The 24,340-nt window shown below is 39.6% G+C and overlaps 8 protein-coding genes across 8 annotated transcripts; 4 read left to right on the top strand and 4 right to left on the bottom strand.

Moving 5' to 3' along the window:
* The first annotated feature begins 8,206 nt into the window (after positions 1–8,206).
* P175DRAFT_0521554 (uncharacterized protein) lies at positions 8,207–10,190 on the top strand. The gene is made up of 2 exons (XM_040899211.1): positions 8,207–8,990; positions 9,065–10,190. The coding sequence occupies exons 1-2, from the start codon at positions 8,456–8,458 to the stop codon at positions 9,820–9,822; spliced, it is 1,293 nt and encodes a 430-aa protein (XP_040753782.1). The 5' UTR covers positions 8,207–8,455; the 3' UTR covers positions 9,823–10,190.
* An 8-nt stretch (positions 10,191–10,198) lies between these two features.
* kexA (serine-type carboxypeptidase kexA) lies at positions 10,199–12,838 on the bottom strand. Its single transcript, XM_040896615.1, has 3 exons — positions 12,357–12,838; positions 11,918–12,278; positions 10,199–11,865 (listed from the first exon to the last, which is right to left on the bottom strand). Exons 1-3 carry the CDS (start codon positions 12,548–12,550, stop codon positions 10,495–10,497), a joined length of 1,926 nt encoding a protein of 641 aa, XP_040753783.1. The 5' UTR covers positions 12,551–12,838; the 3' UTR covers positions 10,199–10,494.
* A 246-nt stretch (positions 12,839–13,084) lies between these two features.
* P175DRAFT_0498928 (SAM-dependent methyltransferase) lies at positions 13,085–14,429 on the bottom strand. Its single transcript, XM_040896616.1, has 6 exons — positions 14,307–14,429; positions 13,875–14,246; positions 13,754–13,771; positions 13,589–13,699; positions 13,411–13,529; positions 13,085–13,351 (listed from the first exon to the last, which is right to left on the bottom strand). The coding sequence occupies exons 2-6, from the start codon at positions 14,197–14,199 to the stop codon at positions 13,295–13,297; spliced, it is 630 nt and encodes a 209-aa protein (XP_040753784.1). The 5' UTR covers positions 14,200–14,246; positions 14,307–14,429; the 3' UTR covers positions 13,085–13,294.
* A 987-nt stretch (positions 14,430–15,416) lies between these two features.
* On the top strand, positions 15,417–16,054 carry P175DRAFT_0490861 (endosulfine family protein; the record flags this gene model as incomplete). Its single annotated transcript, XM_040895810.1, has 3 exons — positions 15,417–15,452; positions 15,518–15,601; positions 15,665–16,054. The coding sequence occupies 3 exons, from the start codon at positions 15,417–15,419 to the stop codon at positions 16,052–16,054; spliced, it is 510 nt and encodes a 169-aa protein (XP_040753785.1).
* Positions 16,055–16,226: 172 nt separating this feature from the next.
* Positions 16,227–16,749, top strand: P175DRAFT_0130721 (uncharacterized protein). The gene has a single exon (XM_040892400.1). The coding sequence runs from the start codon at positions 16,400–16,402 to the stop codon at positions 16,667–16,669; it is 270 nt and encodes an 89-aa protein (XP_040753786.1). The 5' UTR covers positions 16,227–16,399; the 3' UTR covers positions 16,670–16,749.
* A 1,292-nt stretch (positions 16,750–18,041) lies between these two features.
* P175DRAFT_0507240 (ICE2 family protein) lies at positions 18,042–19,443 on the bottom strand (the record flags this gene model as incomplete). Its single annotated transcript, XM_040898253.1, has 2 exons — positions 18,042–18,848; positions 18,922–19,443. 2 exons carry the CDS (start codon positions 19,441–19,443, stop codon positions 18,042–18,044), a joined length of 1,329 nt encoding a protein of 442 aa, XP_040753787.1.
* Positions 19,444–20,594: 1,151 nt separating this feature from the next.
* On the bottom strand, positions 20,595–21,781 carry P175DRAFT_0498931 (Yae1 family protein). The gene is made up of 3 exons (XM_040896617.1): positions 20,835–21,781; positions 20,738–20,771; positions 20,595–20,653 (listed from the first exon to the last, which is right to left on the bottom strand). Exon 1 carries the CDS (start codon positions 21,658–21,660, stop codon positions 21,052–21,054), a length of 609 nt encoding a protein of 202 aa, XP_040753788.1. The 5' UTR covers positions 21,661–21,781; the 3' UTR covers positions 20,595–20,653; positions 20,738–20,771; positions 20,835–21,051.
* Positions 21,782–21,968: 187 nt separating this feature from the next.
* On the top strand, positions 21,969–23,945 carry P175DRAFT_0433563 (methionine--tRNA ligase MES1; the record flags this gene model as incomplete). The annotated part of the gene is made up of 2 exons (XM_040893607.1): positions 21,969–22,105; positions 22,172–23,945. 2 exons carry the CDS (start codon positions 21,969–21,971, stop codon positions 23,943–23,945), a joined length of 1,911 nt encoding a protein of 636 aa, XP_040753789.1.
* Positions 23,946–24,340: the final 395 nt, after the last annotated feature.

Here is a 24,340-nt window from a genome sequence, read left to right on the forward strand (position 1 = left end):
TTTAAGGCCTTAATAATATAATTTTAGGATAATATTTTTTATAGAAAAATAATATATTATTAAACTTAATTTTTTAATATTTTTATTATATATATTAGTAATAATTTAATTTAAAAACTTCTTAATCTTTTACTAGTCCTTTACTTATAAGATAGAATATAAGAAATTACTTAAGAAGGGCCTAAAATTATTCTACTTATTAAATTAAATTAAAACTATTTTTAGATTTAGTAGTTATATTCTTATAATTTACTATAAAAAAAGAATATTTTTTATTAATAAGACCTATTTCTAGGCTAGCTAGAAAAGGTAAAAAAAGTCCTATTTAATAATATAATTAAAGCTTATTAATTTATATAGAAAATCTTTAAGATTCTTACTATAAATAGTAAAAAAAGAACTAAAGATCCTAATATTAAGTAATTATAATAAATAAATTAAATAAAATAAATATATTATTAATAAAATCTTATTAATATTATAATAATTAATAAATTTTATAGTAAGATAAGATCTATAATTATTAAAAATAAAAAGCCTTTATTATCTATATATTTTATTCTTAATCTTATAATTAAATATATTAATTAACTAGGTATATTCTAGCTTATTATTAGTCTAACTACTTATAGAAAAAGTAAAGAAGTAAGAATAAAACTTAAAATTAAAATTTTAAAATTAGAAATCTTATATATTACTAGTAAAAGTCTAGTAAATAAGACCTAATAAAAGAGAGATTCTATTAATATAAATATAAATAATTAAAGTTATTTACTTATAATTTTTATTTTATAAGTATTACTTAAGCCCTCCTCTAACTATATATTTCTACTTTAAAAAAATTCTAAGATCTTTAACTAATATTTTAATAAGAAATTCTTTTTTATTTATATTATAAATATTCTCTAACTATAATTTATATTATTATATTTTCTAGCTTAATAATTTAAAATATAAAGTATATTTATATATAAAATTAACTTATTTTTATATAATATTAATAATTATTATATAAATTAAAATAAGATTATCTTAATAATACTTTATAAAGTACCTAGGCTAATATTTTTTAAGTTTCTTACTAGTAATTTCCTTTATAAAATTCTAAAATATCTTATAGAATATAAAGAGGCCTTATTTAATAAGCTTATTAATATAATTTATTAGTTTTTTTTTATATTAGTTAATAAGAACTTACTATTACTTATATTAGTAGTCTTTAAGGTACTATACCCTATAGTAGTATCTTAATAATATTATCTAATTAATACTAAACTCTTTTATAATCTTAGTATAATTAATTAAATTACTAATCTTTAACAAGTTAATTACTTCTATCATGGCTTTAATTAAATCTATATTAGTTAAGATATAAGTTATTAAAAATTATTAAAAAAATAGTCAGTGAGGGGAAATCAGGTGTCAGGTGGGACCAGGTGTCACGGCGACCACGTGACATGCAACCACATGCCGAACCACATGCTGAACCACATACCTAGTAACCGAGGGTAATCAGGAGAATGGCAACATTCAAGTCACCTGTGCTGTGCTAGTAACTTAATTAGGTAATATAAATAGTAATATAATAACCCCTGAAGTACTGAGAGGTAAGTACTTTATTTTATTACTTCTAATATCTTCCTATTATTCTTATACTCTATATAGCTTTACTTCCTTTACTAATACTATTTATATCTAAGTATCTTACTAGTAAGATACTTATAATTTAAAGTACTTCCTTAATTAAGTAAAGTAATATAATAAGTATAAGAAGGATTACTTATTCCTTCTCTTAAGAAGTAATAAATCTAAATTCTATAGAATCTATAATTATAATTCTAGAAATTATTATTAAGAAAGGTTTAATAGTACTAGTAATTCTTTAGTACTAACCTATTAAATTAATAAAAGATAATAAGTTATAGTACATGGCCTAATACATAGCATAAGCCATGTAGACAGGTAGAAAAAAGGTACCTGAACCTGAGTTCTTTAAGGTATAAAATCTAAAGAAACTTAGTATCTTCCTAGAAGACCTTTAAGACTACTTTAGATTATAGGGGAAACTTTATAAGAGTAATATAGTTAAGATTTACTATACTATAGGTTACTTAAAAAATAATATAAAGCAGGTATAATACTCTAAGTATAGAGTAAATCCTAAAGAACTTACCTATATAAAATTTACTAAATTCCTATAGAATTTCCTAAAACTAAAGAGAGACTATAGGTAGATAGTAGCTTACTAGCTCCTATATATAAGATAAGGACTATAATAGAGTATATAAATCCTAATAATCTAAATAGAGGAGTTTATTCTAATAATTAAAGCTAATTTTAAAGAATTCCTCTACTAGCTAGTTATTTAAATAGCCTGGCCTAAATTATACAAGAAAATCTAGTAGGATATAATAATATTATAAAGTCTAGTTAAAGTTACTAAACTAGGGGCAAGGTATAAGAAACTTTAGAAATAAGAGAAGTAGAAAAAGTTAAATAAAGTATAACTAAACTAACCTCTAGGGTCTTATATATTAAAGGATAATTTAAGAAAGAGAAAGAAAAATAATAGTAAAATAATAAATCTCTAACTAAATAAATTCTAGTAGAAAAAATTAAAGGAAGAGTAGTAGAATTACTAGAACTAATAAAAGAAAGACTAATATTATTAGTATAATTAAACTAGTTATATTATAAGGAAATGCCCCTAGTATAGAGAAGGTACTAAGAAGGTAGGAAAATTAGAGAACTAGAATTAATAATAATTAAATACTCTAGAATCCCTAGTACTCTAATAAAATAAAGAGATACTAGTAGGATCCCTCCTAGCTACTATAGCTATCCTAGTAAGCAAGAAATAAGTTATAATAAGGATACTTATAGATACTAGAGTAAATAAGAACTTTATTTCTTATTATCTTTTAGCTAAAGAAGGAATAAATCTTAATAAGATAAAGATAGAGTAACCTATATATTTTACTAATAGCTTAATAGTATCATGCTATATAAGATTCTAGGTAAAGAGCTAAATTATAGATAATCTTAATAAAACTAGAGAATTTAATATAGAATATTATATAGTAAATTTAAAAGAAAAAGAATATTAACTAATTCTAGAGTATAGCTAGCTAAGCCTAGTTAATCTTAATATTTTCTTAGTAGTAAATACCTGGCACTACTAAGAGAAAAAATTAAAAATTAAAATTAAATTACTTAAGTAATTTAAGAGTATAATAAGATAAGAACTTATTATACTAGTCTTAAGCTAACTATATAATAATAGTAGTATAATAGGGGCTCTCCCTAAATATTATAAAGAATAGAAATTAATATTCTTAAAAAAAGAGGTAAAAGTACTCCTCTCTAAAAAAGCTAGTTATAATATATTATTAGTTATTAATATAGTACTATTAATAGGCTGGCTATATAGTATATTAAGGATAGAGTTAATAATCTTAAGAGAGTATATTAATTAAATATTAGAAAAAGGATAGATCTAGCCCTTAATAAGTATAGTAGACATGCTAGTACTTTTTATATAAAAGGCTAATAAATTACTATAGCTCTATATAGATTATAAAGGCCTAAATATAATTACTATTAAGAACTAATATCCCCTCCTATAAATTAATAAACTAATAAACTAACTAGTTAGTATTAAATAATTTACTAAACTAGATCTATAAGATACCTATTACTAGATTTATATTTATTAAGATAATAAGTAGAAGATAATATTTTATATAAAATATAGATATTATAAATATTTAATTATACTTTTTAAATTATATAATATTCTAGCTACTTTTTAAGTATATATTAATAAAGTAATAAAGGGGATTCTAGATAAATTTTATATAATATATCTAGATAATATCTTAATTTATTTATAAATAGAGGAAGAATATAAATACTATATTAATAAAATATTATTATACCTCTAGAAGTATAACCTTTATATAAAATTTTTAAAGTATAATTTTTATTAGGAAGAAGTATATTTTCTTAACTTTATTATAGGAATTAAAGGAATCTAAATAGATCTTAAGTAGATATATACTATAGATAACTAGCTAGAACTATACTTATTCTATAATATTTAAATATTCCTAGGATTTATAGGATATTTTTAAAGATTTATTTACTAGTATTCTAAGATTATTACCCTACTAAGTAATATATTAAAAGAAATAATAAAGGGGAGAAAGAGTAGCCCCTTTAAGATAATAGAGAATAATTAAAGTACCTTTAAGATACTAAAGTAGATATTCTCTAGACTCCTAGTATTATAGTATTTTAACCTAGAATAAGAGATACTTCTAGTAACTAATATATTAGGTTTTATAATTATAGGAATCCTAATATAATATAATAATATCTAATTTATAAAAATATAATATATTACTTAATAACCTATAATCTTCTACTTAAGAAAGTTAATTAAGGTAAAAAGAAAGTATAAAATTTATAATTAAGAATTATTAATTATAGTAAAATACTTTAAGATATAATATTACTATTTTAAAGGTAATCTATATATAATATATATATAGATAGATTATATAAATTTAAAATATTTCTATACTACTAAGACTCTAAATTAATATTAGACTAGATAGGCTAAGCTCCTAGTAATATATAATTTCTAGATTAAATATTAGTCTAGTAGCCTTAATCTAGCTAATATATCTTTAAGGTAAAAGGATTATAAATCTACTTAATAAGATATAGCTAAGAAACTCTTACTTATATTTTAAGTAAAGCTAGGAGGTTTATAGAATAATTAAGGTAGAAGTAAGATAGTAACTCCCTAAGAGACCTTAATTATATAATTAAAAGATCTAAAACTTTTAACTTAAAGAATACTAGTATAAAGAGTAGCTAGTAATAAGTAAATCTATAAAATATTATTAATTATTCTATAAGACTTATTTCAGGAAATATAATATAGGGATACTTATATAAGTTAAATTTAGAATAATACTAGTAAGGAATACCTAGCATGCTAGAGATATACTTAAATAGTAGGGAAATTATCTAAATAAGAAGTAATAAAGTAGCTTAAGAATAATACTAAATAAAGGTAAATTTATAAGAATAAATAGTATATTAATAGTAATAAGCTAGTATAATATAATAAGACTATCTATATTCCTTCTAATTAAATAGTATATTAAGAATTATTAAGAATATATTATAATAACCTATATATAAGCTACTTTAATTAAGAGAAGATATTAAATCTTATTAAATAAAAATTTTACTAGAATATTCTATAATATAATATTAAGGAGTATATAAAAAATTATTTAATTTATTAAAAGATAAAGATACCTAGATAACTTCTACTAGGCCAGCTTGTAAAGCTCCTAGTACTAGAATGTCCTTAGTAGAACCTAACTCTAGACTTTATTATAGGCTTACTACTATTAATATAAAAGGGGTATATATATAATACTATCTTAGTAATTATAGACTAATATACTAAGGAAGTTAAATACCTCCTAATAATAAAGAATATTAATATTAAGGAGTTAGCTAATATATTTATAGAAGAGATTATACTTAAAATAGGAGTATTAAGAAGCCTAGTAAGTAATTATAGCTTATTCTTTACTAGTAAATATTAGACCTAGCTATACTAAGAACTTTAAGTTAAAGAATAATTAAGTACTATATTCTACCTATAAATAGATAGCTAAATAGAATATTAAAACTAGATATTAAAGATCTATCTAAGAACTTATATTAGTTATTAATAAATTAACTAGATAGACTAGCTAAATATAGTAGAATTTATATATAATAATATAAAAAATATATTATTAGGGATGTTCCCTTATAAGATATAGTATAGTTACTAGCTAGTACTACTTAAACTTGCTAATATTAGGGACTCTAGCATGGTTATAGTAGTAGGAGAATAACTTAACTAACTATAAGTAAAATACTATTAGCTAGAAGAAAGCCTATACTATGCTACTAAATAATAAGTAAGGAGCTATAATAGAAGGTACTGCCTAACTAAATATTATATAGGCTAACAAGTACTACTATTTATAAAGAATATCTATATATAGAGGCCTAGCAAGAAGCTAGATACTAAATATAAAGAGTTATTTAAAATAATTAAGATAATAGGCTAATAAGTATATTACTTATAATTATCTAGATTATATAAAAAAATCTACCTAGTCTTTTATATATTACTTCTTAAAGAATAGAATATAAGAGATAGTAACTTACTAGTACTATTCTAGCTAGTTATTATTAATAATAAGGAAGAATAGAAGGTAGAATAGATTATTATATAATAAAAGCTATATAGTAAAGACTAATACTTAATTAAATAAAAAGGATAGCTAATATATAAGAATACTTAATAATTAGTAGAAGATTTAGAAAATATATAAGATATTTTAAATAAGTTTTATTATATAAATAAGATATAGGCAAGATACTAGTAAAATATTATAAAATAATAAAATATAAAAATAATAAATTAATAGGATTAAAAAACTAAAAAGATTATAAAAATATATTAATAGTATTATTCTTTCTCTTTTTCCTACTAGATTTTAAGATTTAATAAGGATATATTATAAGTATTAAAAAATCTTAAAAAAATAACTTAATTTTATTATATAAAAATAGAAATAATAAAATATCTATATTATAATATTAGTAAATCTCTAATTATTATAATTATCTTAAATCTTCTTATTACTATCTTTTAACTTTATTATATTGCCTCTAACATGCTATATATTAAGTAAGTAAAATATATTATAATTAATAAACTAAAGTAACCTCTCTGTCTAGTTCTTAATCTTAAAATAATAGATAAAAATCTTAGTAGTATAAGCCTATTAGGTACAGGCTACTATACTTACTACCCTACTAAATATTACCTAAATTTCTCCAAGACTAACCTATACAAGCAAGATAATAAGAAAGTACTTTTTATATAAGCAGGTATATTAAGTATACTACTATTCTAGGTTTAAGTATATACAGGAATAGGCTTTTATAGGACTATTATCTATATACTACTAAGACTTGGCGCAATATAGGTAACATAATGTCCACATAATAGTGGCCGGGCTAGTAGAGGCAACTAGAATAGTCGGAGTAGCTAGGGCTATAGTAGCAGCTGGCGCAATAACAGGAGCCGGCGTAACAACAGGAGCTGGCATGATAACAGGAGCTGGCGTGATAATGGTGGCGGGAGCAGCTGGAGTCACTGTAGTAGAAGAAGTAGAAGGAGAGGTAGCAGGAATTATTATAATACTAGGAGTAGTTATAAAGGATAAGGGGGATATAGTCCTGCTAGATAATAAAGTAGTAATAGCAGGAACTACAAGAAATATACTAGTAGTAATAAGGGTCACAGGCGCTATAATTAGTATAGGTATAGGGAGGTTTACTATAGGAGCTTATAAATAATTAGTATAATAAACCTATACTACTAGAATAAAGGTACCTATAAAGAAAGAAGTAATAGTAGCTAAATAGGCTCTCTTCTACAGAAATATGGCTAGTATAGTACTAGATAAAGAATACTTTAAGGGAGCTATAAGATCTATAATATAGTTAGCTATTACTATAATACTTAAGTAACAGTAACTTACTTAGTATAATATATTAATTTATTAAAAAGAACTTTTTAAAATATAGATTAAGCTAGAAAAAGTATATATAAAGAAATATTCCCCTATAATATTTATATTATAATAATACCTTTACCTATTACTAGTATACCTAGTAAACTACCTACTCCTATCTATTATTTTATTTAAAGTAAAATATAATACTATTTATATTCTATTTAATAAAGTATAATTAATAAAAGTAGTATTATATATACTATTATTATCTCTAGTATTAAATAAAAAAGTAGGTTATATTATACTAACTAGGACTAGCTCCTTCTTAGTAGAGTACCAAGCCAGATTAGGTATAATATATATGGTGCGTGGATATACTGCCAAGGGAAGGGAAGATAATTATTATAGTAACTATATAATATATAATTACATGCTAAACCACATGCTAAACTATATATCTAGTAACTAAGGGTAATCAGGAGAATAATAATATTTAAGTTACCTATACTATGCTAGTAACTTGACTAGGTAATATAAATAGTAATATAATAACCCCTGAAGTACTAAGAGGCAAGTACTTTGTTTTATCACTTCTAATACCTTCCTACTATCCTCATACTCTGTGTAGCTTTGCTTCCTTTACTGACACTACCCATACCCAAGCGCCTCGCCAGTGAGACGCTTACACCAGGCATCAGGTGATCACTGACTGTATATGGCTTCCTGTACACCCGGCTTGTATCATTGTTCACCCCGCTGCGCTCAAGCAAAGCAGCAACAAATAAGTCTGTCTTCTGTTCTTTATCTGCCATGTCACTCTCTACATATTCATCATCATTCTGGCATAAATGAAGCGGTCACGCTCTCCTTCTCCTGGGTTTTTAGCCATAAAGCAACATAAGCCGCAACATAAGCCGGTCTTCCCGACCACTTGTCTTACATCTGATGCTCTTGAGGAGCACAATCACAATACCCCATCCCTTCCCCCTTGTGCGCTTTTAGAGATGGCCTCGGTGGAGAGGGCGCACAGTTTATCAGATATCCCAATAATACCTCCTCCTTCTACACGCTCTTCACAACGGTCGCGATCGAGCAGTCCGATTAGACCCAGTGATGCACAATATCGCGGCGGCCATCTTCGGCGCGCAAAGATCTTCGTTGGCGATGAAATCCCCCCCAGTATCAGTCATTATGCAGATACAAGTATTTTTCATAATTTAGCCCACCATGGCAACGATCATCTTCACCAAGTTTCCGAAAAGCTCTGGAGGAAGTCCAAGGAACTGGAGCGAAACCCATCGGGGGAAGCCGAATGGACCGAAGCTTTGTACGCAGCCATCAACGATTTAAAACCGGCGGGATTTGAGGCGGTTCGGAACCGAGGCAAGTGAGCAAGCAAGCATTTTCCCGCAGGTCGGGCAATTTTCAGATCCTAACTATGTAACTCCATGTTTTAGATTGGCGTGCAGACTTAAAACCTCCAGTACACAACCCTCGGCCTACCGTTCCACGAAAACGAAGCCAGTTACATCGTCGACTTTTGCAGGAGAATGCCGCCACTGACAGCCTCCCCCCTTCGCCGGATTCCCCACCAGCGCTTCCTGTGTTCAGGCTGAAGGATCCCCGGCCCGATATATGCGTTGGCCTGTCGGACGACACGCTAGCAGAAGCCCTTGAGCCCGCGAGGGGCCGCGACATCGCACAAAGCCTCTTGCTCGATATGCAAGATATCTCGACTCTCATCAGCGATCCGCACGTTACCCCCCTGGGCCTTCGTTTCCCCTTTCTGATAGTCGAGGCCAAGGCCGGTGCCACCGGAGGGAACCTCTACCAAGCCCAGAACCAAGCCGCAGTAGGTGGCTCGGCAGCCCTCCTGATCCTCCAAGGCCTCTCGGATCTTCGGGATCTGAACGGAGAACCCCCAGATGGCGCCGAAGCCAGCGATGGGTCCGGTCAAAAAGCAGCAGCTACGTCGTCTAAGTCTAACATCGTGTTAAACCTAGCGTTTTCTGTCACTACCGAGGGGCCAATTCACGAGTTCTGGCTGCATTTTCGAATGCCCGAAGCAGGAGACTTCCACATGGTATGCATCGGGACCTGGAGGACGACCTTGAAAGACGGGTCGCTGAATTTCCTACGTCACCTCTCGGCTGTCTTGAAATGGGGTAATGGCGAGTTCAAAGATAATTTGATTGGCATTCTTCAGGATCTGTGAAGCAATTTTTAATGGATAGATCGGACAGCAGCTGGTTTTGGCCGCCCTATCTTAGATAGAGGCCCTTAACTACTAGATGGTTTACTGATAAAGAGTTCGTCTAAAGAAACTACTGGGTAGTAGCCATGTGGCATTGGATTAATTAGTCTTTTAACTCTGATTCTTTATACATGTGCACATCACGAAATAGAAGAGGCTTTCAACTGAACTCGAGTCATTTCATTGGAAGCATATTAACAGATACTAGTTAGTTAATATTCCCTGACAGGACAGAGCCGCAATGTGGTTGGAACAGAGGTACCATATCTACACTAGTTAGTACCTTGGTAGTATGAGAATCACTTATAGTAATTTATAAAAAGAATGCGATTAGAGGTAATAATCGATTGGAATGGAAACGGATCAAATCAAATCTAGTCATAAAAGTTCATGTCCAACTGAGGCTATTCTGCTAAAATAGTTAACTTGGCTGCGTTTACCTATGGGAATGCTCGCAAGGCACACACTTGACCAAAGCAAGATATATATGTATATGCATGGAACACAGAAGAAGAAGGGAAGACATGGAAGAACCGAGACAACATTTAAAAACGCCAAAGATAAATAAATGTATTTACCGTCCAGACAGAAAAAAAAATCGAAATTAATAAAGAAATACCCTTGGGAAACAGATCACCCATTGGACGGGGACAGGTTCTCCTGGGGATGACGGTGCATTTGCGGCTGTGTTCGCTGCTGTTGTGACCGACCCGGTTCATCCTCTTCACTGTCATCGCCAACAGTGTAGTGTTCGCGATCCAAGGCCGGAGAATGCAGATCGTCCAGCTCAGACTCATTAAAGTCGCCTGCCTCGACGTCTGCGCCCCCACTGCGTTTGTTCTGGAAGCGTTCGAGGATGGAGCTGCTGCTCATCAAGGGCCTGGGGTAGATACCTTTGTAGCCACTGTGACGTCGACGACTGCGCCAGATGAAGAAACCCCAGACGAGCACGCCGATGATGACAACGACAAGCACAGCCTCGCCGGACTTCGCGTAAGCGTTCCATTCCGCTTCTCCGATCCTTTCTTTCTCGTGCTCCTCGGCTGCGGTGCTGTTGGGGTGGCCGCCGACAGATGTTTGCGGGAGAGGTTCTCCGTCAATGCGCGAGTCGGCTGGGGTGCCGCCGATGCTGGCGATATCGACTTTCATGAAGCGGTCGACCATGTCGCGGGTTCTGCGGGGGAGGTCGAATGGTACCATATGGCTCGCGTTGTAGAAGAGGACATAGGTGAGGTTCCTTGCGTGCTGGTAGATACCAGCTGGCTCGCCTTCAAAGGTCCAGTCGTGTCGTGGAGCCCAAACGCCAGGCGAGGTTTCGAATCCAGTACCACCTCCCCATTTCATGTTGCTGATGAGTTCCTCAGTTCCGACATGGTTGCAGATGAGATCTTTATCACCGCTGAAAAGAAGTATGGGAATACCAGACTCAATTAAACCAGGTAGCAGTTCAATGGAGGGTACGGATGTCTGAGGACGGAAAGCGCGGCCGACATCACCGGAGCATTCCTCCCACCCCGATCGCTTGTCTGGATTGATATTCAAAGCTCGAACCACGTCCGATCGTTGGAGATACGGCTTGACATCTGCCAGGTCTGGGGGCCAGCTCATGCCGCAGGAATCGGAGGTGTCGCGCAAACGAACATCATACATGTTGTAGCACATACGGTTCGAGTCCAAGGTCTTCGACAGTAACTTGTTCAAAACCTCTTCGCATTCCATGATGCTTACCCTGTCCTTTGCAGCTTGTAGCCGTGACTGGCAGACTGATTGCAAAACTTGCAGCTCGTTTGCGACGCCGGTACCCTCCTTGATGAGACCTTCTCTGTACGCGAAAGTCAAGTACGACGGGTACTGATCAGCCGGGGAGATCCAGCCGTTTCCAATTAACAGACCACGGACGTTCCATAATGGGGTGGTGGCGTTGATTTTCTTGTTGCGTTCCTGAATGGCTTTAGCGATATATGGAATATGTTGACCGGCGTAAGACTCTCCAGCAATGTAAATCTACATGGGTTAGCAAAAGAATGCGTAGAACATGTCTGGTGGGACATCATACATCATCCCTCTCATACTCCGGGAACAAGGCAAACCACTTCTCCAGGAACGTCATGAACTGGGCGGCCATCTCATCCAACTCATGGACATAGCTGTTGGTGTTGACGTAACTGAATCCAGTTCCCACAGGTTGATCAATAAAAAGGAGGTTCGCGAATTCATCCCACGACCCCTCATTGTACACCAACGTCTCATTGTCCTTCAGTCGATACGGTCCGACTTCCATCAGGGCGCCATCCATTGAACTACATCCCGGGCCACCATTCAGCCAGATCACTGTTCGTTGACGATTCGCAATATGGCGATTCTGGTAGTGCCAGAAGAAAAGATGCCCGTTGTTCTGCGCATCGACTTCGATATGTCTTTAGGCAGTCCTAGGTCAGCTAATTGTGTCCCAAGCTGTGTCCGAGTGTTGGAACGGATTCAACGCCGGCACTTACCCAGCGTGCATCTTGAGCAGGGGCCCGTCAGGGGCCCCGGGTAATGAGCGAACGTAGTAGTCCGCTGCAGACTGGGCGGAGACTGAAGCTATATTCAAAAGAAAAAGCAGCGACACGGCCCATGTCGAGATCGAACGTGAGGACGGGGCGCCATCTTTACTCCGGGAGGCCCCGCGGAGCAACCAGGAGACCATTTCCGAAGGGAAGCTGGATCAAAACCGAAAACGAAAAGAGATGCCCTATGAGGACGTTAAGGAGTCCTCAAGAACTCATTGATATGCGATGGAATAGCGGGTGGATCCCGGAGTCGTCGTCGTCGTCCGTCTACCGTTTCGGGATCCTGCGAGACCAGACGGAGGATTTCAGGAGTTTAAAGTGAAGGGAGCAAGGAAAAGGAAAGTGGTCCCTCGAGGAAAATAGAAGGGGAACAATCACTGAGAGAAGGAGAGAAAGAAGAGGATAATAATGACCGAGTCTAGAACGGCAGTGAAGCCGAGAGGCGGCGTGTTCATATGGTCTCTTACTTTATAGGGGAAGCTTTACTCCGTACCTCCGACTGCGCTGGGATCGACTGTACCGTACCGTACCGATTCGAAACAAAATTTACCATCCTGGTTGGCCAAAATTTGGCGTTGATTGAAGGGCCAGATGTATTTTTGGCGTACCAACCCCGTCACATCTCATTCTTGCCCGTTTCGAGACTCAATAAGACATAATATAGGGGCTGTGTTTATTTCACTACTAAATTGACTATTGATTCACTTCACTGTCTTTCAATTGAAACAATGCAGTCTCTAATATTTTCCTCCAGTAGTTAACTTTTGTCTATCCATTATTTATTCATCACGGAGGGAGGGAATGCTGGTAATTCATGTGGTCGGGTGAGAAGATTCCATATTTAGCTCTACCCCATCATGTCCAGACTGTCCTAAGATGCATCAAAAAAGATCCTCTAGGTTCTGGTCTGCATCCTTCTTAATCAAATCCACCATCCCCTATATTATGTCAGCTACTACTTCCCAAGCAACTTGCCGATCACAAAGACTGAACATACATCAGGCATAATAGGCTTGCCATTGCTTCCCTTTACATAGCGGAATGGCATTTCAGTTCGTTCATGCTCGTTGATCACGATCTCTGGGTAGTCGATATATTGAATCTCTTCCAAAGGTACTACCAGAAATCAGCTTCCCTCCACATACGATGCTTAAGGTAGGTGTGATAAGAGTTACCCTTTTCATGAACAACCATGCGGGTAACTCGCACCGCAGTATCAGTCGTCATCTGCTTTGGGCCTAGTCGTCGTCCCGCATAGCCCTTTTTCCTCAATTCAGAAGTCCGATCTGAGGCTGGCTGTTAGTGGTAAGAACGCCTATAGATTCCTGCCTGAAACTTACCCCGTGGAGGATCATCGCCTATATGTCATGGTTGAATCAGCCTAGCACTTGCATAGTTTGATATATGATTGAAAATATCATGACAAGTTGAAAAGAGAGAAAGAAAGAAAGAAAAACGCACCGAGAATTCCTCCAAAAAGAAAAACCTCAAAATTGTCCCCATCAGCAGGAGATAGTTCGACCTCAGCAGCTGGGTCTAACAGGCAGACCTTGGACTTCCGTTCTGCAAAAATCTCCTCGACACTACGATGCTCAACCTCTAGTCCCTTTGTCGAGGCCAAGTCTTCTGGCATCTGGAGGGAGGTGGGGACCGAACTGAGAAGAAATCTGCTCCCGGAGACATACGACTCGCGAGCAATACAGCCATACTCCAATGCGGACCAGGAACCCAGTTCAGGATCCAAATGTTCGACCACGATGGTCACGGGGGTCTTCTGGTCGCCCATGTTGGCTCGAATGAGGAGAAACTGATCAGTGCTGGATATACCCGGAGCTTTTGCTACTGGTCAATGGAAGTCAAGGAAGTGAGAGAAAGCGGGGGATTAGAGTTCACCTGAGAACCGGATCCTACAGTTGTGAGGTGTAAGGAGCTTCTAGAAAATACTGATTAAAAAAAAAGAAGAGAATAGAAAAATGATAGAAATGTAGATTAAGAAGTAGAGTTTGAATGCTGAAGGGAAGAGAGGGTAATTGTGAAGTGGGTTAAGAGTAGAGGGGCAGAGAAAATCAATTCTTATCACCCGCAAGATAGGAAGCAGAGCAAGGAAGGCTACCAGATTGATGGACATCCGTCAAACACTTTCCATTCTTCAAATAATATTACAATATAAAGGAATGGAAATATGAGAATTAACAGACTGTAGGCTAAAAGACAGTAATTAGACTATTTATCAGAAGCTACCAGACCAGGTACAAGAAGAAGAAGAAGAAGAATGAGGGGGACTAACTAGTAGGAGGGGGCTAGTCTAGACTAAGCTATAATATCTGAAGAATCTATACTTATACCGTCTTCTTTAATTCTCTCTTGATCTCCCTCTATCATAATAATACTACTAATAATAAGAAGACGAAGACGAAGAAGAAGACGAAGAAGAATAAGAATATCTTTAAGAACCTGTCAAAAGGCCTTCAGAAGTGATGCAGAACTGGATGGATGTAATCTGCTGTATTGTCTCGTAATATGCAGGATAAATTACAGTATTTCAAACCAGATTACAGTTTCAGATCCACCCGGCTAACCATATCTAGTAACCCACTTTCCTGGTTGGGCGTCTCAGGCGTATCTGATTTCATACTCACTCACTACACTACTCACTACTTCTTCTTCTCTTCTTCTTCTTCTTCCTCTGTCTCATCTTTCAACTCCCTTCTTCTTCCCTTACCCAAGTTTCTCTTACCCTTCTGTTCTTCTCAGCATCTGATTCATCAACTTTCCTCTCTTCTTCCATCACCTTCAACCTCCTTACTTCCCTGACATTCATTATTATTATACCTTCCCCCCCCCCGCCCTCAGTGGGGTCCTCTGACGACACATATCGCCTCGTCCAACCTCCCCCGCCCCGGCAGCACCGTCGTTCATATACTACTTACCGACGACCTGCTATCCCACACCTTGTCCTTCTCCAGTTCTCTCTGTGCTCATCTCATCTATCCGCCAGTCACAATGAACCCCCACCAGCAGAACAAGATTGATACCAGCGTGAGTTCTCCCACTATCTTGCTGTTTTGGCACATTGAGCTGGCACTGACCACATTATTATACAGTCTTTGAGCCCCGACGAGCAGCGTCTGTTGCGTCTCTATGGGAAAATGCCAACCAAGAAAGACCTACTCCAGAACAAACTCAAGGTATGTGACCTCAATCTCTCCGTCAAATTCAACTCTCGTCTTAACGTTGGCTCCATCGTATAGGAACGGAAATACTTCGATTCGGGTGACTACGCTCTGAGCAAAGCCGGAAAAGCCTCAGACGTGGGTGTGACCAACATCGGCTCTCAGCATCCTGTCCCCGAGAATATTCCCCACCTCACTGCGACCTCGCCCGGTGCAAATAATCCCCTGGCCATGGGCAATGGTGGAAGTATCAGTGCTCAAGGCGGACAGCATATCCATGGCAGTATTAGCAGCCACCCAGGCGCTCTTGGGTTCCAAAGCCGAAGCCCCATCAAGGAGGCCAGCTTTTTACAACGCGGAACAAGTATCGATGAGTCTGATAGTATCTCTGACCCTGCTGCCGCTCAGGATAAGGATGCAAGCGTAAGTCCACCTCCTGCTCGTGGTGGTGTGCCAATCCGACGATGATCGTTTGAACTGCTCTACTTTTACTCCCATATTCCCCTCCCCTTATTTTACCAGTGATTGGTCGTCCGAAAAGAGCCCGGCGCTATGGTTTCTTTTTTTTCTTTGTTGTAATTACGAATTACTTTTCTCTTTCGAACATTATGTTCTGAAACAAATGAGGGTGACCAGTATCAAGAGCCAGCAGCTTTGGAGGTCAAAGAAAAGAAGAAGAAGAAAAAAACAAAAGGACTTGGGACCGTGCGGGGTAGCTCAATGTCCCTAAACCACCTCAAATTCTGATCATGGCACGGTCTGCCTGCTGAGTTTGCCCAAACTTCATTATGATACGCCCGGGTACGTTAGTACATGATCGACTGGCATACTACAATTCTGCAGGCGGACTCGCAAACTCGCACCGGTTCACAGGTGGTAAAATTTGCCTTTGGTGTCACCTGCGCATCATTATTTTCTTTTCTCTTCTCTGTTCATATCAGCTCAAATCACATATTGATATCATTTCATTTCATTTCATTTCATTTTTTTTTTTTTCACTTTTCCCCTTTTCTTTATTTATTTGTCGGGTTTACATTGGTATCTTTCTATTTTGATTCCTTATTCATGTATGTATGTATGTAATGTTTTTGGACCAGGGTCCTCACTCATACATGATATGATATCAGACAGATTCAAATCTACCAGCGGAGTATGCATATAATAATGTAGCATTGCAGCAGCTCGCTTATGTGCAGCGAACTCCTTACCAGAAGTACAGATTGATAAGCCTCTCTCTCTACTTACTACTCGGCTTCGAGCCAGGTAGCAAGTCTTCCAAGATACGCAAAATAAACCCTAATACTATATATATGGCTTAGAGAAAGAAACCAAGGGATTGAGAGTAATTTAACCAAATCCAGTCCAGTCCTATTCCTATTCCTATTCCTATATTCGGCGCTTGGCGGGTATTCTATCATCTTTCCGACATCATGCAGATTATGTATGCTTTGTCAATCATAGCTCGAGCAAGGAAGTAAGCAATACCTAAGTAAGAGGATTAAATCCAAGGGAAGACGACGAGGTAGGTTCGTCCAATCGATCTTCTTCCCGCCCGGTATCGTGTCGTGAATTACGGATACCATAGATATAGATGAGGTCGGTTCAGGGGTGAAGACGAAGAAAGGAGGAAGAAACGAAGAGGGCGAATATACAGGGTAGTTGATGTTGCGTAGGTAGTAGTAGGTACCTTAGTCTAAGGGAGTACGGCGCAAAAAAAAAAAAAAAAAAAAAAAAAAAAAAAAAGGGAGGACTAAAAGCCAGAGGAAGCCAACAAGGTCAACGAATGATCGGGGGGTATATTGACGAAAAAGAAAAACATCGTGGAACATGAGGATGTCTAATAGGATGAAGAAGAACAAGCAAGACGGAGACAAGAAAGAAAAAAAAAAAAAAAAAAAAAGCTAAGACAGCCCGTTTGAGAATGGACGGGCAAATACTTCGATCAATTGTAGTAGAGGACCGACCATATCTACTTCGTCGTGAAAGAATCTTCGATGTGTTCGTCCTGATTGGAAATGGTAATACGTCATGCGCAATCCATCGGTGGTCAGTTTCAATATAGAATCACACCAGATTATGTTTAGATATCGCATTCATCGCAGCAGAGGCCGGCGAAAATCCGGGAGGTCAGGCGTGCTTTCGGGCATGTGTAGGAAAGCAAGAGCAAAGGATAGTTCTGGTTTCAAAGCATGGCGATGTCCTTTGAGGCTCCCAGAAACATTTATGTAGTTTTTTTTGACATGTACAAGGGGATCAGGACCTGTCAGAGATGCTGGTTGAGATTGCTCACGTCGATACGCATTCCAATCCCGCCATTGATGCTCAGAGGAAATGAACCCCAAAGTTACGCCGGCTTCAGATGTACCTGATCACGTATAGCTAGTACAAGGAGACCCTAATTCTCCTCACCTTAGGCGATCTACCTCACTTTGCGCCATGGGGTACATTTCCACGCTCAGTCGGTTTTCCAGTGGCCAGCAAGGCCCGAGTCCAGGTCATCAGTCTCGCCAAGGTATAATTCAACAGCGTACAGAGCTAAAGTGCCAGCAAGGTTGATCCATCGCCATAGATTTCCTCCGCCGGCACCCTGGGTGCTCCACCATTCCCCGCTTCCTCCCATAGCCTGGGAGGTAGACGCAAAGTGTTGCATGAGTAGACTGGTATAAACGGCAATAAGAATGGACGGAGAAAAGTAGCTGAGGAACCCCAGAAATTGGCCAGCGGCGTCGGAGTCATCCAACGAGGCTTCCTGTGAAAGCGCACGGGCGCCTGCTTCGCGGACAGCTGGGATAATTCGGGTGGACGCGTACAGTACAAGAATACGGTAGGTGAGCGAAATTAAAACAGAAGGAGTGACTGCGCTGAAGACGGCAGTAATCATGTTGAAGGCGGCATGAATGATGGATGGTAGGAGGGACAAGGCATGCATCAGCGTGGTGTAGGAAGCCATAATAATGGGGGGGAGCGGAGGAAACTCCCCTGCTTGGGCAGGCGAAGCGACTTGCTGTTCCAGGGGATGTGATGGTTTATAGTCGGTAAAGATCTGATACACGCATAGCACCACGTACGCAAACAACAGAGAGCTCTCGACCGGGTTTCCGCGACCACTGCCAATTCCCCATGCACACAAGATGACAGCACATGTGATGGTGACACCTATCAACGCAGCGTCGACATTGGAGATCTCCGGGAACTGAAGGACGCGCCAAAGGAAGTAGACTGAACTTGATATAATCGAGGCAGAGAGGACGAGGAGGCCGATCTACAGTAAACATATAAATTAGCACAAGAGAAAAAGAGAAAAGAGGGGAGGGGGAAAAGAGAGCTGTATGTACCATCCAGCTATCGCTCCGTCCGCCACGGTTAACAAGCCATCTAGTAATTTGTCCAGCGGCCTGAATAACCAGCAGGCTGCAGAACCCTTCCACAAGTTGAAACACCGGAGTGGACCACCTTAGCAGGTTATCCCAGTTACCGATAGTTATGGACTCGATCAGACCATCTGGTCCAAAAATCCATTCCTGGACCGAGGAATCCTGGGCGCGCTTGCCGGTAAAGGTCCGTTCCACCCACGAAATATCATTATCGGTGTCGGCAGAGAAGCGGTTGAGAGACCAGATCAGCAGGATCGGGATGAGGAACCATTGCGCTGAGCTAATGACGATGATGAGGGAGGAGCGGAACCAGGACCGGCTGGGAGTTGAGAGCTTCAGGATCGAGAAAAGGAAGTAGAAGGTGGCCAGGGATAGCGAAAAGGCCAGACCGCACGTCTTTCCACCCACATCAAACGCGAGCGGGATAGAAGAGACGGTCACGGTCAGGAAAAGGGCCGAGGAGAGGATCCGAAAGAGCCACATGGGGCAATAGCTCGGAGGAGCCGAAGAGGGTGAGGAGGAAGAGGAGGAGGAGGAGGAGAACGAGGAGAACGACGAGAACGACGAGAGGTTGTCGTTGCTAAGATCAACCAACGCGAGGTTTGATCTCAGGACTGAAGCAGTGTGACGAAATCTTAGTAAGGAAGCATGAGGAGCAGAAGGGAGAGAGATTTCTTCCACTTTGTCATACACACACACACACTCTCTCTCTCTCTTCTATTTTCTGTCTTTCTGTCTGTCTCTGTGTGTGTATGTGGATTTTTTTTCCCTCTTGTCTTTTTAGTTGTTGGGTCTGGTGGAAGTTTTGATCTTATCTTTTCTGGCGGGACGGAATTGAAGGATTCGCGTGGCGGGCAAGAAGACACAGACTCTAGTAAAAGAAATCCCGAAAAAAAGAGAAAAGAAAAGAAACGAAACGAAATAGAAATAGAAATAAAATAAGAAGATTTTTTAAAATCTGGTGGAGTGTCAATTGCAGCCAGTTCAGGATACAATTTTGAAATATCTACAAAACAGGCCACCACCAGGAGAAAACAACGCAGACAGACCGACAGAAAGAAGAACGAAGAAAGAAACCCAAGAGAGAGAGAGAGAGAGAGAGAGAGAGAATCAGTTCATGGGGTTATATCAGGAGGGAATTAGCGGTCAAAAAGAGGAGACGAACGAAACGGCTGGAACTCGACAGATGTGTCTCTATTCGCTTACTCTACAGAAATCACTGCCTAGGGGTACAGCATGATCCAGTCTTCTTGACGGCAGAATCAATCGTCCTCCACTCCAACAGCTGATGATAGCATGCGACACCCATGGAGAAAGGATACTGGATGCACAAAAATCCTCGATATTGGCCTACGACTATACCACTCTCGGGTTAATGGATGGAAAAAACGGGCCAGACCAGCATCTCTAGGCCGAAACTAAGACCCCAGCTACTCGCGGGGCTTCAGAGTTCAGACCGTCAATTATCTGCGAAATGGTAGTATTCGCCTTCATCAAGCACCAGATCCAAGATCTACAATGGCTGCAGCGTGCAGCGTCGGAGATCTGAAATCTTTCATAGCCTGCAGATGGCGCCCAAGCCAGTACAGCCTGGGATTTTTCTGCCACAATCTTCATTTCGGGGCAGGAAAGTGAAGAAGAAGAAGAAGAAGAAGAAGAAGAAGAAGAAGAAAAAGGATTGGACTGATATCCTGTGCGTGCCTCTTAAAAGCTTGTAGATCTTTTGATATTACGGGCCCCAACCTTAGATAGTTCAACGTGTACTGACCAGCATCAGTCATGCCAGCGACATTTCTCACTAATATACATGAGTATGTGTCCCTCCTCCCCCCCCCCTTAGATCGAGCTAATCTAGTATTCATTGGACCCTTAAGACGGAAGTCGAAAGCCAAACAGCTCTATACCGAGGTAACTCGAATGAGGCGGGTATAACAATGCTTTCAACACTTGTCGAGGGACCGGTCGTCCTCATGTCAGGCTTTCTAAAAAACACTGCTTTCGCAATCTGTTTCGTAAATATCCCCGAGGGTAATCCTTTCAGATAAGACAGTAGTCGCCTCTGAGTTTTATGTGTACTTCACCACGTGTAGCTCAGTGCCGAATTTTCAAAGAGCTGATATCTTCAATGCTCCCTGTGCCATCGCCTGAAACAAGAGGTTCTTTAGCATCCGCATGAATATCCGAAGTATCCTCGCGTTCTCCCAACGCGCGCTGGATAAGCTTCGCCTTCATAATAGCACCCTTCATCCGCTCATCCACATCATTGACAGCCTCTTCGGTATTTTGCATGGACAGTGAAGCTGGATCCACCAATTCAAGCAGCGTATCGAGATTCTTTGCCAGCCGTGAGCTGGGGGGTAAGGTTGCCATCCCCGCGCAAACAGAGGGTTCGAAAGACACTTCCCCCTCTTGCGTCTCCTCGTGGGCCAATCGAGAGGCCGAAGTAGATGATGTATCGTGTGCGCTTTGATCTAGTTTCGCCTTTTGGGCCGGGTCTTGATCTGCGAGTCTCTGGGCCCAGACCAGGGCTTTGCCGTAGAGTCGTCCCATTTCCACAAATTTCTCAAAGCCCTTTTCCACTGCAAAGACACTTCCCTCGGTATATCCGGCTTTGGCGCCATCAGCAGCTCCCAAGTCATAGCCTTCCTTGTAAAAGTCCTCCTCCAGGTCGAGGAGACTCTCTAGCAGATTGCTGTCCATGATGATAGACATAGGCGAAGCACACACGAATAACACGGGGTACGGAAGAAGAGGGAATATTCCCCCCTATAGTACAATTCGAAGAGAAGAACGCCAAATAGAATTCAAGGCGGGAAAAAAAAAAAAAAAAAAAGAATAGAAACAAAAAGTTGTGGAGCAGTGAACATCAAAGCCCAACAAAAGGCCCGATGAATCATCCTCTGCTGCCCGTCGCCGCCGCCGTCGACAAGAAAAAAAAGCTCACTTTCAAGTCCGCCAATTTGTTGCCCCTCCGCAACCCCGCCATCCTCACTCTCTCACCTCACGCCATGACTACAGAACCTAAAATTCTGCCCAAGAAGGGCGAGCGTAATATCCTCATTACAAGTGCCCTGCCCTATGTGAACAACGTGCCTCACTTGGGAAATATTGTGGGTTCTGTTCTCAGTGCGGATGTTTTCTCAAGGTGAGTCATATCCGCCGAGTCTCTAGTCGAGGCATCGTCAAAAAAGACTAATGGGAAATTTCCCAGGTACCACAAGGCTTGTGGGCACCAGACATTGTATATCTGTGGAACCGATGAGTATGGAACTGCTACGGAGACAAAGGCGTTGGAGGAGAAGGTGACCCCAGAGGAGCTGTGCGCCAAATACAACAAGATCCATCAGGAAGTGTATGAGTGGTTCGGGATTGGATTCGATCACTTTGGACGCACCCCGACAGAGAAGCACACCGAGATCTCTCAGACCATCTTTAAGCGGCTGTATGAGAATGGGTACCTTGCGGAAAAGACCGCTGAGCAGCCGTTCTGCGAAACCCACGGGTCCTTCTTGGCCGATCGTTACGTTGAGGGCGAGTGTCCCCGATGCCACTACGATGATGCTCGTGGAGACCAGTGCGATAAGTGTGGGCACCTCCTCGATCCCTTTGATCTGATCAACCCCCGATGCAAGCTCGATGGCGCTACCCCTGTAAAACGGGCAACGAAACACATCCACCTCCTGCTCGATAAGCTCCAGCCCGAAATCGAGAAATGGGTTCTCCCAGCGATGGAGAAGGGCGACTGGCCCAAGAACTCCCGGGTCATCACTGAGTCCTGGCTGAAGGAAGGATTGAAGGACCGTGGCATCACCAGAGATCTGAAATGGGGTGTCCCCGTTCCCCTGGAGGGCTTTGAGAACAAGGTGCTGTACGTGTGGTTCGAAGCGTGCATTGGTTATCCCTCGATTACTGCCAACTACACCCCCGACTGGGAGCTTTGGTGGCGCAACCCTGAAGAGGTCCAGCTCTATCAGTTCCTGGGCAAGGACAACGTGCCTTTCCACAGCGTCATCTTCCCTGGCTGCCAGATTGGCACCAAGGAGAAGTGGACCCAGCTCCACCACCTCAACACTGCAGAATACCTGAACTATGAAGGTGGTAAATTCAGCAAGTCCCGCGGAATTGGTGTCTTTGGCAACAACGCCAAGGATACCGGCGTCCCCCCCGACGTCTGGCGATACTACCTCCTGAAGAACCGCCCAGAGACCGGCGACACCCAGTTCGAATGGCGCTCCTTCGTCGAGAGCAACAACAGCGAACTGCTCGCAAAGCTAGGCAACCTGGTCAACCGGGTCATCAAGCTCGTTGCAGCCTCCTATGACTCTACAATCCCCGACTTCACCGTCCCCGAAAGCTTCCAGCCCAACCTGGATGAGATCACCGGTCTCCTCCGCCAATACATCGAAGAGATGGAAAGCGTCCACCTGCGCGCGGGTATCAGCACCGCCATGAAACTCGCCGAAGCCGGCAACGGCCTGATCCAGGCTAACCGGCTCGACAACTCCCTGATCGCCAACGACCCCGAGCGCGCTGCCGCCGTTGTGGGCACGGTGCTCAATCTCATCTATCTCCTGGCCAGCGTCTTCGCGCCTTACCTCCCCGCCACCTCCAAGTCGATCAACGAGCAGCTGAACGCTCCCTTTGCTTATATCCCGGCCCTCGAGGACCTCAAGGACGGCTGGACGCCCACGGCCCTCAAACCAGGCCACAAGATCGGCAAAGCGGCCTACCTTTTCTCCCGCATCGATCCGAAGAAGGCAGACTTGTGGCGCGACATGTTCGGCGGCTCCCAGGCCGATCGACAAAAGAAGGAAGAAGAAGCCGCCAAGGCTGCAGCAAAGAAGGCAGCCAAGGATGCAGCCAAGGCCAAGAAGAAGGAGAAGAGAGCCAAGGCTGCTGCTGCTGCTGAGGGAGGAGCAGCTTCGGATGAAGTCATTGATCAGGTCGCGGATGGAGTTGCGCAGGTTACAATTCCTTCCTCGTAAAAATATTAGTACTTTTTTTTTCTTTCTTTTCTCTCTCTCTCTCTCTCTCTCTCTCTCTCTCTCTCTCTCTCAATTTTTTTACGAGCCTAGCCAAGGTATACTTACCGCATAGCACCTGGTAAACAAGACAAGACAAGACATGATGATGACTAGACAACAACAACAACAACAACAACAACAACAACAGCAGCAACAAGATATCTTCCGGATTTATTTTTTTTTTTTTACTCCTTTCTTCTTTTCAGGATGTTCCCCCTACATCTCGGGCTGTTTTGTTTGTGTGTCGGACGGATAGATAGATAGATGGATGGTATATTCAACAAGAAGAAGAAGAAGAAGAAGAAAATAACTTACAACAGAGGTTCAACATTTCCTCTGGAGATCTTTTCATATTA

The sequence above is a fragment of the Aspergillus ochraceoroseus genome (genome assembly GCF_002846915.1).
Source record: "Aspergillus ochraceoroseus IBT 24754 chromosome Unknown P175scaffold_2, whole genome shotgun sequence".
Taxonomy (NCBI): Eukaryota; Fungi; Ascomycota; class Eurotiomycetes; order Eurotiales; family Aspergillaceae; genus Aspergillus; species Aspergillus ochraceoroseus.

Bases quoted from the DNA above. Each gene is read 5' to 3' on its own strand.
- P175DRAFT_0521554 (XM_040899211.1), top strand. From the start codon at position 8,456: ATGAAGCGGTCACGCTCTCCTTCTCCTGGGTTTTTAGCCATAAAGCAA. The intron at 8,991-9,064 runs GCAAGTGAGCAA...TCCATGTTTTAG, and splicing joins TGAGGCGGTTCGGAACCGAG to ATTGGCGTGCAGACTTAAAA.
- kexA (XM_040896615.1), bottom strand. From the start codon at position 12,550: ATGGTCTCCTGGTTGCTCCGCGGGGCCTCCCGGAGTAAAGATGGCGCC. The intron at 12,279-12,356 runs GTAAGTGCCGGC...GACTGCCTAAAG, and splicing joins CTGCTCAAGATGCACGCTGG to ACATATCGAAGTCGATGCGC. The intron at 11,866-11,917 runs GTATGATGTCCC...TAACCCATGTAG, and splicing joins CGGAGTATGAGAGGGATGAT to ATTTACATTGCTGGAGAGTC.
- P175DRAFT_0498928 (XM_040896616.1), bottom strand. From the start codon at position 14,199: ATGGGCGACCAGAAGACCCCCGTGACCATCGTGGTCGAACATTTGGAT. The intron at 13,530-13,588 runs GTAACTCTTATC...GATTTCTGGTAG, and splicing joins CATGGTTGTTCATGAAAAGG to TACCTTTGGAAGAGATTCAA. The intron at 13,352-13,410 runs GTATGTTCAGTC...GACATAATATAG, and splicing joins GCAAGCCTATTATGCCTGAT to GGGATGGTGGATTTGATTAA.
- P175DRAFT_0130721 (XM_040892400.1), top strand. From the start codon at position 16,400: ATGATCGACTGGCATACTACAATTCTGCAGGCGGACTCGCAAACTCGC.
- P175DRAFT_0498931 (XM_040896617.1), bottom strand. From the start codon at position 21,660: ATGGACAGCAATCTGCTAGAGAGTCTCCTCGACCTGGAGGAGGACTTT.